This window comes from Crocuta crocuta, unplaced genomic scaffold (genome assembly GCF_008692635.1).
Source record: "Crocuta crocuta isolate KB4526 unplaced genomic scaffold, BGI_CrCroc_1.0 scaffold204, whole genome shotgun sequence".
Taxonomy (NCBI): domain Eukaryota; kingdom Metazoa; phylum Chordata; class Mammalia; order Carnivora; family Hyaenidae; genus Crocuta; species Crocuta crocuta.
This window is the reverse complement of record NW_027529603.1, coordinates 1,719,908-1,736,544: the sequence shown is the minus strand read 5'-3', so window position 1 is coordinate 1,736,544 and position 16,637 is coordinate 1,719,908. Positions and strand designations below refer to the sequence as shown.

General features: G+C 48.3%; 2 protein-coding genes across 2 annotated transcripts in view; one reads left to right on the top strand and one right to left on the bottom strand.

Moving 5' to 3' along the window:
- Window positions 1–6,605: 6,605 nt before the first annotated feature.
- On the top strand, window positions 6,606–8,427 carry ENHO (energy homeostasis associated). The gene is made up of 2 exons (XM_077761835.1): window positions 6,606–6,657; window positions 7,621–8,427. Exon 2 carries the CDS (start codon window positions 7,782–7,784, stop codon window positions 8,010–8,012), a length of 231 nt encoding a protein of 76 aa, XP_077617961.1. The 5' UTR covers window positions 6,606–6,657; window positions 7,621–7,781; the 3' UTR covers window positions 8,013–8,427.
- A 59-nt stretch (window positions 8,428–8,486) lies between these two features.
- The window catches only part of DNAI1 (dynein axonemal intermediate chain 1), a 59,878-nt gene continuing 51,727 nt past the window's right edge, over window positions 8,487–16,637 (bottom strand). Inside the window, exons 15-20 of the mRNA XM_077761834.1 lie at window positions 16,507–16,594; window positions 15,787–15,866; window positions 14,476–14,624; window positions 14,270–14,369; window positions 11,727–11,912; window positions 8,487–8,816 (exon numbers count right to left, since the gene is read on the bottom strand). Of these exons, the coding sequence (XP_077617960.1) occupies window positions 8,718–8,816; window positions 11,727–11,912; window positions 14,270–14,369; window positions 14,476–14,624; window positions 15,787–15,866; window positions 16,507–16,594 (702 nt within the window). The 3' untranslated portion in view covers window positions 8,487–8,717. The remainder of the gene's footprint in view (window positions 8,817–11,726; window positions 11,913–14,269; window positions 14,370–14,475; window positions 14,625–15,786; window positions 15,867–16,506; window positions 16,595–16,637) is intronic.

Sequence of the window (16,637 nt, the reverse complement as noted above, 5' to 3'; positions counted from 1 at the left end):
TCTTTTAAGTCCAATGGTCCCTTTTCTATAACTACTGGACCTCTCTGACATTATGGATTGCTGAGCTCTCCCTCTTTCTTGAACCTCTGTCCTCTCTGGGCTTCTCCGAAACACTGTTCCTCCCTGGTTTTTCTTCTATCTCTCTGACAACTACTTCTTTATTTACTTCACAGATTTATCATTTCCCCTGCATCCATTAATGTTAGTATGGTGGACTCCTTTATGTATTGTTTGGATAGCCCTCCCTTCTGGTGGGAAATGCCTTTCACTCATACGGTTATCATGGGAGACACCATATAATGACCTCACTACCCCACCACACCCATGGATCACTAGTACAGGGAATGGCACCTGACCAAAACTAGGCTCATGAGAGCAAGTCCCTAGGAATTTTGAAACTGGAACTGAGAAGGGTAAGTTGGAACTAGAACTGAAAGAAATGAGCCAATATCTTGTTGGGTATGCCAGGATTTAAGCTATAAAGCTGAGAATTGCCAGAAGCTGGATTTATTATTATATGGACTGAGGCATAGGAAGCTTGTCTGGAGAGAAAACGGGAGAGAGAGGAGGCAGGATGGGGACAAACAAGCAGGACTTCCCAATTCCTCTGATTCTCCCGGTGTAACACCATCTTGATTGCTAGAACCTCTCAGTTTCTTAGTCGTCAGCATTAGAGAACAGCCAAGAACTCGCTTCTGCAATTCAGCAAGGTACATAATGATCTAGCTTCTAGCAGTCTGAGGTTAAGACTGAAGCGTACTTCCTTATCCAAGCAAAACACTTACACTATTGTCCCCTAAATGCTTGTGGCCCACCCATTTTTGATGTTCCTACCTTGCCAGGCAAATGTGATGGTGCTTCTCATCATAAAGTAAGTTGACTGGAATGTAGGTAAGGCAAGGGCATCAATCCAGGGCAGGTTGAAGAAGAAAGGCTTCCAGCCCTGTCTCTCCAGTGTATGATTTCCCATGAAGCCAGAGGCAGATTTAGATGGATTGAAAGTGCCCCTGTTAACACTATGAAAAACATAGTACTAAAAAAGAGAAATTGCTCCAAGAGCTTGCACAGGCCCTGTATTTTTGTGGCAAACCTGAAGATTCAAATAGCATGGTTCTACAAATTTTTAGTATTGATTATGGTAGTATTAATATGTTGTATTCATAGCTGTCCTTCACCTTTTAAATAGTGTTCATATATGGGAAAATTCACATTTTAAAATCCAGCTTCCTGGGATACGGGTGGCTCAGTCAGTTAAGTGTCCAACTCTTGATTTCAGCTCAGGTTATGATCTCACGGTTTGTGAGTTTGAGCCCTGCATTGGGCTCTGTGCTGACAGTTCAGAGCCTGCTTGGGATTCTCTCTCTTCCTTTCTCTCTGCTTCTCCCCTGTTCGTGTGTGCATGCTCTCTCTCTCCTCAAAAAAGAAATTTTAAAAAATAAAATAAAATCCAGCCTCCTTAGTATAGAGGTCGTAACTAAAATTTCCATCATCCTTGTTTATGTGTAGCTTGTGTATAGGCATGCTCCTTCCCCCATGTGAAACTGATTTGGAAGAGAGCAATACGAGTGAGGTAAATATCACTAAAGTTCAATGTTTCTGGTTCTCCTCTCCTTCTGAGCACCAGGAGGATTGCACTTCTCTTGTCCCCTGATGTTAGTTAGGTATGGCCATGAGATTTGTTTTGATCAGTGCAATGTGAGCAGAAGCCAGTATACATTTTTACTCACTCTCTTTTACCACAGCAAACACCGAAGGTTCCTATCAAGAAAGTGGTATCGGGTGCCTGGCTGGCTGGTAGAGCATTTGACTCTTGATCTGGAGGTTGTAGGTGTGAGCCCCACATTGGATGTAGAGATTACTTAAAAATAAAATACTTTTTTAAAAAGTGGCATCGTCATAGGATAGTGAAGCCTCCATCAGCCTCGCTCACAGTGAGCAGACTCCTCCTCCCAGTGTCACCCATGCTGGACTGCGGCATGCAAGAAATACATCTTTGTTATTTTAAGCCAGTAAGATCTGGGGGTTGTTTGTAACCATTGTTATTTAGCTGATTCTAGGTACCTAAGAAGGGAGCAGGTTGGACATAAGACTTCAATTTCTGCTACTGCTGGTAGTACAAGTGTCCACTTTTTGGTGGTAGTGGTAACAGTGGTGATTTCCCAGTGGTCGCAATATTGAGTTCTTACCGCAGAAGTGCTACGGAGCTTGTAAAGTTGGCAGTCCAATTAAACTCTCGGTACTTAGTGTTTGGACTGGCAATGGCTGTGGTTTCCTCAGCAGGTTGTGTGTGGTGGTTTGAGTGTTGTTCCTAGAAACTGAGCCTCAAATCCATTTCTCCAGCCCTCCTAATGTTTCTGAGCTAAATAATATCTTTTAGCAAATACCTTTTATGTTTTAACTATCTAGGGTGGATTCTATTATTTGTGAAAAAGAACTGATAAAGTTATATATTTAATAAGTCTCATGTTCCATCAATTACAAGAGGCAAATTATTTTACGAACTACAGTTGACCCTCAAACAACACAGGTTTTAAAAAAAAATTTTTTTTAATGTTTTATTTATTTCTGAGACAGAGAGAGAGAGACAGCGTGAGCAGGGGAGGGTCAGAGAGAGAGGGAGACACAGAATATGAAGCAGGCTTCAGGCTCTGAGCTAGCTGTCAGCACAGGGCCCAATGTGGGGCTCGAACCCATGAACCGTGAGAACATGACCTGAGCCAAAGTCAGACGCTTAACCAACTGAGCCACCCAGGCGCCCCAGACAACACAGGTTTTAACTGCACGAGTACACTTATATGTGGATTTTTTTTTTATAGCACTGTAAGTGTATTTTCTCTTCCACATGATTCTCTTAATTATGTTATTTCTCTAACTTTATTTTTTATAAGAATATAATATATAACATATATACAAAATATATGTTAATCAACTATATGCTATCGGTAAGATTTCTGGTCATTAGTAACTGATTAGTTAAGTTCTGAGGGAGTCAAAAGTTACCTGGTTGGGTCAGTGGGAAATGTGTGTGATTATTGATCTCGGAGTTGTGAGTTTGAGCCCTATATTCGGTGTAGAGATTACTATTTAAAAAAAAAAAAACACTTAAAAAATTTTTTTAAAAAGTTATACATGGATTTTTGACTGTGCAGGGGGTTGGTGCCTCAACCCCTGCATTGTACAAGGGTCAACTGTACTAGGAAAAAAGAAGGTACAAAACTATTACATGCCCCTTTTTGTAAGACTATATTTTGATTTCAGTTTAAATTGGGGGGGTGTGCTTTGGGATGAATAAGCTATTAGCAAAAGGAATTCTCCCCCAGATGAAACTGACAGCTGATGATGATTTTAAAAGAATTGTATCATCTGGGAGGAAAATAAAACCACACCCAATCCTCATAATTGCAGAGGTCTGTGATTGCTCAATCCCAGGATAATCCCTAAAACACCCCCAGAAAGTGTAATACTAATCAGTACAGTGCCCTACAGAGAAATCCTCCACAATTATGCTCTCAGAACACTGGATAAGGGATCACGTACTTGTGGGCAAAACCTGGGGCAGCCAGATTGGCTGACTGAGAAACTGTAGCTAAAGAAATGAGTCAACAAACAGATGCCATGAGATTTCCTACCTCACAATTTTCATTGTCATTCATGGCCAAATAACATAAATGATACCCTTTCTCCTTCCTCTTCCTTTTCCTTTTCCTTCCTTCCTTCCTTCCTTCCCTCCTTCCTTCCCTCCTAATATTTATTTATTTATTTTGGTGGGGGGGGGGGCGCAAAGAGAGAGGGAGAGATTTCCCAACTGGGAGATCATGACCTGAGCTGTGATCAAAAGTCAGACACTTAACTGACTGAGCCGCACTTACAGTGCTTTCCTTTTACTCTATTTTATTCTTATTTCTTCCATCTTTAGATATCAGGAATTTGGGGTTGTTTTTTTGAGGGGGGGTAGTGGTTTAAAGGAGTTCCAAGACAGTTCAAACAAAGGTAATGAGATTATTAGAAGCCATACTCACACCTTATAGAAACCCAGAGAACCTATGTATGAAGAACAGTGGTCCTATGATATAACCCCAGAAGCAGCAGTAGCTGGACGTGTTGTTGATCTGCCCTACACTAGAGAGGAGGTGAATTTATTGGCATATTTGTAATGGAATAGCTGGAATATGTAGGTGGGGACATTTTTGGAATCATATATATAGGCCAACAATGTGTACCTGTTGGGCAAACATGGGGTGGACTAGAGTGAATACCTGCTGTTCTTCATTCTCTCTTCTCCTAGGACCACCCCCTTGTCCCCCAAGGCCATGTTAGGCAATTTGAGCCTCATCCGTCTCCTGACCACAACTGATTGGTCCAGGATCTAACTAAGCTGAGCCAATCAGAGTACTTCCTGAGAAATTTGCAACCTACAACCAAGAAAAAGAAGCCAGTGTCTTGTTGGATGCCTAGACAATAAGATTTTTAAGCTTTGGGGCTGTCTGAAGTGATGCTTTTCACCATGTGGACCAGAAAAGCATTGAAAGCCAGTCTGGAGTTAGGGATGATAAGGGCAGGGAAGGGCAGAGGAAAGAGACTGGCAGAAAGTAACAGAGATGAGAGATGGAGAGAGAACCTAATGGCTGTGTCTTTTAGTTCCAGTTGTTCCTGAGGCATTCCTGTCTTTAGGTTTCAGTACCTGATTATAAATATTTTTTTTAAAAATCCAAGCTTATTCTTTTGTGAGCTCATCTACTTTTCTGATTTGACTACTACTCATTTTCTGTAAATTCACAAATTTATTGAGCATGAACCTCAGACCTGCTTACATAACAGTCTATGGGACATCTCAACTTAGGTGTCCAACTGGTACCTCAAATCTAGCATATCTAAAACAATTCATCATCTTCCACCTCACCCACCCCCACCCCAGCCCTTGCTGAAAATCACCCTTTCTCTTGTGTTTTTGATCTCAGTATATGGCATCACAGTATCCCTAGTCACCAACCTGGGAGTTTTCCCAGACTTTATTCTCCCTATTACTCCTCATGTACTATAGGTCTAAGTCTCTAAGTCTAGCCAGTTGTAATTCCCAAATACCTCAGTGTTCTCTTTTTCTCTCCAGTCTTCTTCCCCTACATCATTTCAGTCCTTTGTCATTACTCTTTGCCTTCACTCTCAAATGCCTTCAGTCTCTCCTTCCACCCAGCAACCCAAATCATCCCTCTAATTTCTGATCACATTTACTAATATGATCACATTTACTCCTCTGCTCATAATTTTTCAATGGCTCCCCACTGTTTTCAGGATAAAATCCAAACTCCTGTAGCTGTGTCACAAATTCACTCATATTACACTCAGATATGCAACAATATAAGTCTCTTCTGTTTCCTAGAACTAAGTGATCTTGCTCACAATGCCCCCACTCTGTTGGGTAACAGGAGCAGGGGAACTAAATCCATTCTGGTAAAGTCAGTAGGGTCTAAAAATTTATTTTAGACAATCTCTAAGTAATTCAGTAGGTTTAGATGACCCAGCCCTTCAGATTACCTTACCCTTTCCTTTCTGGTTTTCAAGATAGCATTTGGATTTATCTGGATCTCAGATGAATTTCATGGCATTGAGGAAAGGGGCCTCTTAGCTATATGGTCCTTGGGGTTGTGTCATTTGGCATTTGCTGAGATGTAGTTGGTCCAGTATAAATGAATTGGTGAATGGCAACCCTGAGAGGTAGCTGTTACTAAAACAACTTTACAGATGAAGAAGCTGAGGCAAAAAGAAGTTAAGTAACTTGCTCCAGGTCACAAAGTTAGTTAAGTGGCAGAACCAGGAATCAACACCACCCTCATTCTGGAAGGCACCTGGATCTATGTCTAGAATTCCAGAGATAAATTAATGCTGGATTTGGGAGCACTGAGAGTCTTTATGGTATAGTTTTAGGGTTGTGCTCATCCATGGAGAATATGTTTAGAGTAGGATTAAAAAAGGGTACAGTTCAGAACACTTAGAAATCACTGGTATATGAGGTGGGTAGGAAGGCCTACCTGACAGCTCCTGCCCAAGCTGATCTTCCTCTTAGGAGAGACTCTAGGATGGAGAGAGTCAGGAGCTTCTAGGATGGAGAATCATGCCTGGTCCTGTTCCAGCCATGGATGAGCGATCTCTCAGAGCACCCCATTCCTCTCTGTCCTAGGCTCCCCCACAGCGCAGGAAAGCACGAACCCCCTGACCAATACTGGGTAGGAACTCAATAAATACGTCCAAAGAACTTGTGTTGGCAGAGCTGCTCACATCTCCTGGGGCCAGGGAATGTAAAGCCGCCTACAAACCCTTTAAAGTAGGGATGCAGGGTCCACCCCCAGTGGGAGTGGATGTGCAGAAGTCCAGGGGGGGTTCCCAGATGAGGAGGTTCAGTCTCCTCCCAGATGTGGGGACCCAAGGCCTTCCTCCAGATGACCGCGGCAGAGGCAGAAACGGAGGGGCAGTCTCCTCACATATGAGGGTACAGAGGCCTTTCTCAGATGTTGGATGCACAGCTCTTCCAGGAGGTGAAGGTGCAAAAAATCCCCAAAAGTAGGTGGGCTCCGTCCCCGCCCCCTTCTCCCGGAGAGATCANTGCGCCCAGCATCCCGCTGCCCCGGACCCTCCCGCGGGCGCGCACCGGGCTCAACTCAGGTAAGGGGGGCCCTCCCCCCACGGGCACGGGGGTCGAGAACCAGAGACAGAGATAAAGAGACCTAGACCCACATGGAGACATAGCGGCATAGCCGGGGGGAAAAAGAGATAGACACAAAGAGACACACGAGACTCCCAGAACTACAGAGACAGACCCCACGGAGAAGGGGAGAGAGACACGTCCTCGGGGACAGAGCGATACACAGCCTGCAAGAAAGACCGAGAGACACAAGACCCATACACACAGAGATACACAGAGATAGACTGGGAGACACTGAGATGGGGACAGCAGAAACAAATAAAAAGAGTCACATAGACAGATGCATAAACACAGAGATGGGTATACAGAGGCAGAGGCACACATCTAGGCAAAGGAACCTAAAGACAGATTAAGAGCCAGATACACAGACACACACAACTGACCCGGAGAGACAGTCCCACAGACAGGCACACCCCAGTATACAGCCTTGGATACACAGACCCACACATGCTTGCCAGGGCCTCCACAAAGTTCCCTCTGTCTGAGCTGGCACCTCTGGAGGTCTCCTGGGGTGGCTGGCGGGAGTCCTGAGAAGGGGGAGGCGCCCAGGCCACACCAACACTGGTCACAATCCCCATCTTCCAAGGCCTTGGGCTTCCTCATCTCATCCATTCTCACAGCACTTTTGAGGGCTGGAAGCTTGGTGGGCAGGGCCAGGCCATGCCTACTGGTTCTAAGGAGAATGAGATATAGGCTGTCTACTCTAGCTTCCCCACTGTGGCTACACTCCCATCCAGGTGCCCAGAGCCAAGCCCTAAGATGGGCGCGTTGGCTCTGTGGGTTATTTGAGCCTGCCAGGACCCAAAGTCCTCTGCCAGGAAAGCCAGAGATGTGGGAAAGGATTCTCTTTTTTATCCCTCCCCTTCTAGGCCTCACCTTATCCCTTCCTCACCACCCTTTCCTCTGCTGTGTACCTGCCACAGGCTCAAGACTGCAGGTGGACATCTCCATTGCCCAGGAATCATTGAGTGTGAGGACAGGACAGCCTCTTTGGAAGGCCAGCTGTACCGGATTCCTGCCTCGGCATGGGCCTTGCCATCGAGCCAGCCCCGTGGTCTGTGCTGGTCTGAGGGTGCTGCCCGTCATGGGGGCAGCCATCTCCCAGGGGGCCCTCATTGCCATCGTCTGCAACGGCCTTGTAGGCTTCTTGCTGCTGCTGCTCTGGGTCATTCTCTGCTGGGCCTGCCATTCCCGCTCTGCGGACATCGACTCCCTCTCCGAATCCAGTCCCAACTCCAGCCCTGGCCCCTGTCCTGAGAAGGCACCCCCTCCCCAGAAGCCCAGCCATGAAGGCAGCTATCTGCTGCAGCCCTGAAGGTCCCTCACCTAGCCTGGAGTCTGGGACCTAAGTCTACCCCACCCAGAGCCTGGAATCAGGATCCCAGGGTCTAGCCAGCCTGGGGTCCAGAACCCAGAGTCTAGCCTGTCTGGAGCTGGACCTAGCAGCCCAGAGTCTAGCCAGCCTGGCTCCAAGAGGGGCTCTGCTGGCCCTAGGTAGACAGGCCCGGGGTGGGGGTTCATGAGTCGGTGCTAGGGCCAGGGCCGTCTTGAGTCTGCTCCGTACCGAGGGCCAGGGGCTGGGTCCATCTCTCCCTAGGCCAGTCACCTCCAGGCCCTTGAGTTTGGGGAAGCAAACTGGAATCCATGGCAATAATGGGAGGGTGTCCAGGCTGGGCCCCTCCTTGGGTCCTCCCACTGTTTGCTGGATAATAAATGGAACTGTGGCTCTACCCTGAGATTTCCTCCTCTTCCTGGGGACTCTGTGATAGCAAAATTAAAGGTGTGGGGGTGAGCTTCCAGACACAGGTTTATTTGTGTAGAGTAGGATGGGATAATGGTTGAGGACCGAGTCCTGGGGTGAGGTGCTGGGACCAGGGCTGAAGCAGAGTGCTAAGGGTAGATGCTGGGACCTGATCAGGGGCGGGGTCACATACTGGGTGCTAAGGCTGGGCTTAGGTACTAGGGTTAGGGGTTACAAGTACTGGGTTCAAGAAATGGGACAGGGACTGAGACCAGGCCATCAGGTCTTTGTTTTCACTTCCCTCACCAGGTTCAGCAGTTTATCCAATTTCGCGATCTCCACAGCCGGACCCTTCTGTACCTCCTGCCCCTTCTTTTCCTGGGGAAGGGGGAAGTACATGTTGGGGAAGAATGGTGAGGGGTGGGCCACCTTTCTCTGGGTCCCCGCTCTGCCTCCTCTGCCCAGCCTGCCCCAGCTTTGTCCCACCTCTCTCCCACCCAGTTAGATTCTGGATCCCTGCCTCTCCCCACCCCCACAGGGTCCTTCCCCAACTCAGGTTAGGAGACATGGGCCCACCCAGGGCCCTTGAGAATCTAGGTGTGGCTCTCAATCTGAGATCAACAAAGGGTCTTAATGCTGGGAGGAATGGCAGAAGGTTTTTACCCACTGACCCTCATAGGAACTGTGAGGCTAGGGAGAGCTGTAGCTCTGGGGAGACGTGAGGCCTCTGACTGTTGGGACCACCCTTTCACAGGAGTGTCCCTGGCTGAGTCCTAACAAGGAACTAAGAGATGTGTGTTTGTGGAGGGAGAGGTGTGGACAAAGCCACAGCTGCCCTCATCTAGTACCAAAACTTTCAGGTCAGGTTTGGAGTGGGGTGACATTCGGGGCCAGGTCTTCTGTATCAGACATACCCAGGGTGGAGGAGGTTGTCAGAGCCCAGAGGGCAAATGAGATATCACATGTGATTCCAGGTGTCCTTAGCTGGGACTATCCCTCAGAAGAGCAGATCCTAAAGTTATGGCCCCTCACCCCAGTCTATAGGGCATTCTAATGCCCTGAGAAAAAGAGAATTGGGACACGGGGGTATGTGTCACTCACTCACAGGCCCCAAGAGCTCCATGGCAGACCAGCACTAGTCCCATCCTCCCTTCTGTCCAGGCAGCGGGATACGGGCTAGGCTGGGGCAGCTGCCATTTCCTGCCTTCCCTCTGTTCCTGAGCCCCTCTCCCCTGCCTTCTCAGCCACCTGTGCCACCTGCTCACTGGCACCTGCTCCAGCCTTGCCTGTTGAAGGCCCAGCCTGGGTTTGGTCTGGGCTGTGAGGAGGGGAGAGAGTGCATGGCCAGCGAACCCCTTCCTGGCCCCAGCCCGGCCACTGACACAATGCAGAGCTTAGATTTCTTCCTGGTGTGACTGTTGCAGCACTTGCTCTGAAATCTGTCTCCCTCACCCCTTGTGGCCCAGTGCCTTTGTCACTGCCCAGCTCACCTCTACGCTCTCTGGGCAGAGGACAAAGATGTCTTTTTCTCTAACTACTCTGTCTCCCAAATCAAGTTAGTGTTCTCTTCTTGGCTTCACCCCATCCCCCTGGGAATTTTGGGACCTGGCTTTTAGTTTCAGCTTTGTCATTAATCCCCCATATAACTTTGGGCAAGTCCCCTGCCTTTCTGGGCTTGTTTCCCATCTATACGGTAGTTAGTTAGGGAAAGATCATCTCTCTGACAAGTTGTGCTCTGACACCAATTATGGGAAGCTTCCCAGGTCAGGAAGTTGGGCCTCTGTAGCCAACCCCTCCTGAGAAGCGCAGGGACTACAGCCTGAAGAAGGGCGGGTGGGGGCAGGGGTGGTAGGGATGCCCAGAAGACTTCCTTTTGCACAAATCATTTGACTACTGATAGAATCAGATGACAGTTTCACAGGAACCTCCAATCCACTGAAGTACTAGCCCCCAGCGATGTCACCTGCTCAGATCCTCTGATCCCCTGATATCTATTTCCTCAGGTCTTCAGAGTTATAGGTCCCTGGAGATAGAGAGCCCAGCTCCCTTAGCTATGACTGACCCTTGCTCTGAGAGGAGTTGGGACTGTGGGAGATCCTTGCCTCCCTGGGTCAGAGTGGGCAGGGCAGCCCTCCCCACCTCCAGATCTACCACCCTCAGGGTGTGATGGTTGTACCCTTGTCTGTCAAGAGAAGATTTTATCTATTCCTTCCCTCCTTGAGGCCAACTAGCTGGGNCATCCCACCCCACCCCCAGCCCACCACAGCCTCCAGGCCACAGCTGCAGGCGCTTAGCAGCCTTCTGAGTATTTATAGCCAAGTCCACCCCCTCCCCCAGCTGGCTACAATTACAGGCCCGGCCAAACTCCTAGCCCTTGCCTCCCGGTCATGGTGGGGAATAGACCAGGCAGGTACCAGAGGTACGTTGCGGTGGCCCCTGCCTTGGTAAGGGTACAGGGAGGCAGGTATCAGTAGTTGAAAGAGGTCCCTGCCCTTGCCTCAAACTGTAAATAAATGCCTCATATTGCAACCAAGAGGTGTAGTCATCAAGGCAACTTGGCCCAGCCCTGGCCCAGCCCTGGCCCAGCTCTCATCCTGGCCTAGAACCTGGCAGAAAACAAATTCCATATCCTCTCTTAGCACCCAAATGGGCAGTACTGGGCTCTGGATTCTAAGGCCTGGATTCTTGTCTCAGTCAGGACTCTGAGATCTAGACTTTGAAGTCTTGGCTCTGGGCTTCATGGCCTGTTTTCAGGGCCTCTGGGCTCTGGGCACTGTCTCCAGATCAGTACAGATCCCAGAAAGGAACCAGAGCTCAAAAGGAGGACTGCCTAGCTGCTGACCTAGTTACCCTCTTTTCCTTTTTACCTTTTTCCCTGTGTGGACCCGCAGCTCCCAGCTCAGGGACCACTGGAGCTGAGGCCCTTTAAGCCCAGCCAATGACTAAGTGACTAAGCCTCAAACCCCCTGCATGGATAACCTGGTCTACACCAAAGAAGCTGATGATATCCACGTGCTTCCCCAGGCTTTGAACCCCTACAGTCACTTACCTACTGGATGTCTCTTCGTGGGAGCCCCACAGGTAACTCAGATTCAGCATTTCAAAACTAATCTCATTATCTTTCCACAAACCTACTTCTCTTGTGCTCCTTATTTGGGCAATGACACCACCCTTACCCTGGGTTTTCCAAGCCTGGGATCACCCTCTGGCTCCTCCCCTTTTTTCCCCAATCCCCACCATCTTGGTAACTTTATTTCTTACAGTAGCCCATACTACCCAAGCCTGTACCTTTGGCATCTTGCGCAAGTTGGGTGAGAGCTTGAGGCAAGTGACATGCCCACGGTCATCACCCACAATGATGATAGGGTGGATGGGATTGAACTGCACGTGGGTGATCTTGTTCTTCTTTTTGGCCACCACGGGTTGGTTGCAGATGGCCTCATACTTGTTGATGGACAAGTCAAACACATGAGTCTGTGGAGAGGCAGATAATGGGACCCCCACTTCAGAAGAACTAGCGCGTGGGTTTTCTGGGGAAACACAACAGAAGTCTAGCACACTGGAGATGGAGACAGTGGAGAGGGGATTTGTGTCTCTGATTATGTTTTTCCTTGGTTGAGGGAGTGAGAATAAAAAGCTTAGAAGAAAATTTAAGTCTATGCCGAATTAACAATAATAGCAGCTACCATTTGTTGAACACTTACTATGTACCAGACTTTGGGCAAGCATATACATAGTTGTATCACCTAATAATCCTCACAAGCCACTCTATAGGGTAGGTTCTGTTTTACAAATGAGGAGATAGAGGCCCTTAAGGCTAACTTCCTGGTAAGTGGCAGACCCAGGGTTTTTATCAGTTAATATATGCAAGGTGCTCAGACCACACTTGTCATATAAATGCTCAACAAACGTTTGATCTTATTTTTACCATTCGCTAAATCCAAACCATTAGTAACTCTTGCCTGGACAACTGTGGCAGTTTCCTAATGGGTCTCTCTGCTTCCACTCTTGACCCTCTACAATCCATGCTCCAAGCAGCCTCTAGACTTAACCTTTAAAAAAATCTAAAATCATCCAATAGTTTCCCTTGACAGTATACATACAATCCAAATTGCTGACTCCAGATTCTCCACTCTCCACTCTCACTTCCTGCTCTCTTCCCTTTGCTTCCTAGACCCAGCTGCATTGCCTGCTTGTCCCTTAAACACCTTCAAGCTCATTCTCACCTCAGGGCATTTGCACTAGCTATTCTCTCTGTCTGGAATACTTCTCTCTGTCTTCACCCAGGGCTGGCTCTTGTCATTCAGCTCTCAGCTTGAATGTTACCTCTTGAAGAAGCTTCCTTGACCACTCTAAGAGACCACACGGTCCTTTTCTTTTATATCACTCCCTTTCTCTCTCTCTTTTTAAAATTTTCTTCAAGTAGTGACTTTTACTTTTATTAAGTTTATTTATTTTGAGAGGGGGAGAGAGAGAAAATGCCAAGCAAGCTCTGCACTATCAGTACGGAGTCTGATGGGGGGCTTGAACTCATGAACCGTGAAACCATGACCTGATCCAAAACCAAGAGTTGGGTGCTTAACTGACTGAGCCACCCAGGTGCCCCTTTTCTCTCTCTTTTAAAAAATATAATAACTTTACTGAGATATAATTCACATATAAAAACATTTACCCACTTCAAGTATACTTGGTTTTTAGTATATTCACAGTTATGGAACTGTCACCACAACCAATTTTAGAACATTTTCATCACCCCAAAAGAACTCTTGTACCATTAGCAGTCACTTCCCATTTTCTCCCACATCCCCAGCCCTAGGCAACCACAAATCTACTCTCTGGCTCTATAGCTTTGCCTATTCTAGACATATGTAAATGGAATCCTACAAATGTGTGGCCTTTTGTGACTGACTTCTTACACTAAACATGTTTTCAAGTTCATCCATGTTGTAGCATGTAGTACCCAACACTTCATTGCTTGTTATTGCTGAATAGTAATCCTTTTGATATACCGTATTTTGTTTATCCATTCATCAGTTGATGGACATTTGGGTTGTCCCACTCTTTGGCTAATATGAATACTGCTATGAACATTGTGTACACACATATTCCTCTTTCAAACTCTGCCTAGCACTTAACACTAATTTTGTTGCTGTTGCTTTTTGTCTCTGTCCCTTCACAAGAATGTGAGCTCTTAGAACTACAGGGATCTGAATTGTCTGGTGCTGGGCCCTTAGTAAAATTCTGTTCAGCAAATCAGTGACTGACTTTAGGGTGATGCCTTAAACTACAGTCTTTCCTTGAGTAGTTGCCTTTGCGTTTATATCAAAGTCCATAAGGAAAAATGGATTTGTATCCAAGAATTTCCTCAAAAAAAAAAAAAAGTTTGTTTCTGAGCTTTTATCAATTCTCAGTGTTACACAGCTCCTCTCATCTCCCCTTCTCGGACTTAGCTTGCACAGTCCCAGGGATGGAGAACTTGCTACCTTTTAGACATTATTTCAATCACAGATAAACTCTGGCCCGTAAGTGTTCCTTACATCAAGGTTGTCCCTGCCATCCTGTAGCTCCTTCCCTAGGGCCCTCTGACGAGATAACTGTTCCTCATGGCATCTTATACCCCAGAGTGTTCTTTCCTTTAAGATGAACAGCACCATATTCTCCTCGAGGCCTCATGGGGTGAATGATTCTTTTTCTTGATAGGGCCCTAGAAGAATACAGAATCCTATGTCCCACCTTCCCCTACCTGAGCTGGGCGCTGCGTGGCACTCTAGGGGGGAGCCCCTAAGATACTTCGTCCTATCTCTAGTAGAGGGTCGGCAGGGGCCACTCACCTTCCCATTGGTGGTGACGGCCGCAAACACAGTAGAAGAGTATGGTGCCCAGGCCACATCGCCCACAGCTGAATTTAGATCATAGATGAACATCGGGGTCCTGCAGTGGTGGAGGGGTAGAAAGTTCACCATACAGAGGGCTCACAGTGCTAGAGCCCCACAGGCCCCGGCCCACGGTGGGGCCTAAGGGAGGGCATGTGTCTCACTTGATGGTGTGGTCCCAGATCTTCACTGTCCAGTCGGAGCTGCAGGACATGAAGACCTTGGTGTGGTATGGGTTCCAGGACACAGCATCCACTGCCATGTTGTGGGCATCATAGGTGTCAAGGAATTTGCTGGAGTAGGACTTAGAGCACTGGGGCAAGGGTAAGGGTGGTGGGGGGTCAGGAATGACAGAGAGGTCAGCAGCCACCACACTTCCCTTGGTGCCCTGGAGAGTCAGAACCTAAGACTCCTCTTCTGTCCCCACATTATTGTCACTGCTGAGCTGGGACCAAGCTGCTGGCTGCTCTTCTCTCTGCCCTCAACACAACTAGAGAGAAAGGAGGGGCTTAATGGGCTGGGGGATGGGTGGGTAAGGAGTTTTCCTGGAGGGTGAGAGACAGTGCTGTAGCCTGCCCAAAGGATTCCAGACCAAGTAGAAAAGGCCTTCTCTCCCCCCCGAGCAAAGGCTGAGCAGGTCTGGGGGCTCTGGGTGAGGTGTGGCCTAGCCTTTGTCTAGGCCAAGGTCTGAGTCCACTCACAGCCCATAGATAGAATCCTTGCAGTAGTGATAACCATTCCACCTTGCCCAGGTGAGAGCAGGTGCAGAGCCAGAGGCAAGTCCCAACTCATGATTTCCCATTGGGTTTCTTGCCCAGACCAGCATGCCCTTCCCTCTCCCCCTCCCGGAGACACTGTGACTGACTGGTCTCTTCCCATCTGCCCCTCCCACACTGCCTTAGGGAGGGGTGTAGAGGGGGGTGGGGACCTCTTTTGCATTCAGACCAGCTCCTGCTGGGCCTTAGGGGCTCCCGGGAGGCTGCCTGTAATTAACATTCTGAGTCTTTGAGCCTAAGAAAAGCTTGCAGCAGAGCTATTTCTGGATGGATGGAGGTTCAGATGGATGTTCACCTACTAACACTGAGACCTTGCAGAAACTGGCCATGCAGTTCCATCCTGCTGGCTGGGACACACCCAAGATTCAGAGATCAATTTTCTTGTTACCTGGCTTTCAAAGCTCAGCTGAAGTTCACATCTCCTCCGGGAAGTCTTCTCAGGATGTCCCAACTCCCCTCAACACCCACTCCTACTTCTACTTCCTCTACTCCTAAGAAGGGAGGGAGGGCCCAGAGGGAAATGTTCCAGACTGGGCTAAAGTCATCCTCTAGATTTGCATTCCCTTTCCTACAGTCATCCCCTCTTTCTGCCACGCAAACAAGTCAAGAAATCCATTCTCTTCTCCCAAGAGACTCTATCAGAATTGGGTCTGTTGAGAAGGATAAACTCCCATGGTTCTCAGGTCAGTGCTGCCTCACCTTGTAGATTTTCCCCTCCTCTGTGCCCACTAGGAACATATAATCGATCTCTTTGTGGAAGTCAAAGGCAGTGCCACAGCCTTGGGAGAAAAGGTAGAGCAATGTTAGCCCAGTTCTGGGCGGGAGGCCCAGCACCTCCTTTACCCAGCAGGCCCCTGTGACAGCCAGAGCCCTGGCTCTTGTGGGCTTTTGCAGGGGCTGGGGCTAGGCAGGCAAACAGAAGGCTGCTGTCTGGCCTGCTGCTTGTCCCAGGCAGTTGGGACTGCAAACGGCCAGGGCTTCTGCAGACAGGAATGGGGCCTGGGTAAACAAGGAAGGAATTGATTTAAACAGGGTCAGGGTCAGGGTAAACAGGGACAGGGTCTGCAAACAGGGACATGGTCTATGCAAACAGGGATATACTCTGCATAAACAGGGTAGGAATTGAGTAAACAGGGACAGGATCTGGGTAAACAGGGGCCTGATCTGCATAAACAGGACTGGATCTGCATAACAGCACCTGATCTGCATAAACAGGAACAGGGTCTGCAAACTGGGATGGGACCTGCACAAACAGAGAGGGTCTACAAAACAGCCTAGCACTGGGAGGACAGGGCCAGGCTTCCATTCAGCACAAGTGGAGGAGGGAATGCTTGGTATGGGGGAGGGCCACCGTCTCTGACCCTCACGAGGCCTGAGTGAGGTGGCTGGGCCTGAATATGAGCGGGCTGGGGTTCCTACCCACTGTGTGTAGCTGCAACCCATCGAGACCATCTGTGGTGCTGCCTTCCACCTTCAGTTTGATGACATCTGTGTGAACCAGCTCGCTCTGCAGTCACAAGGGATGGGGGAGAGTACATGGGTGGGGCCGC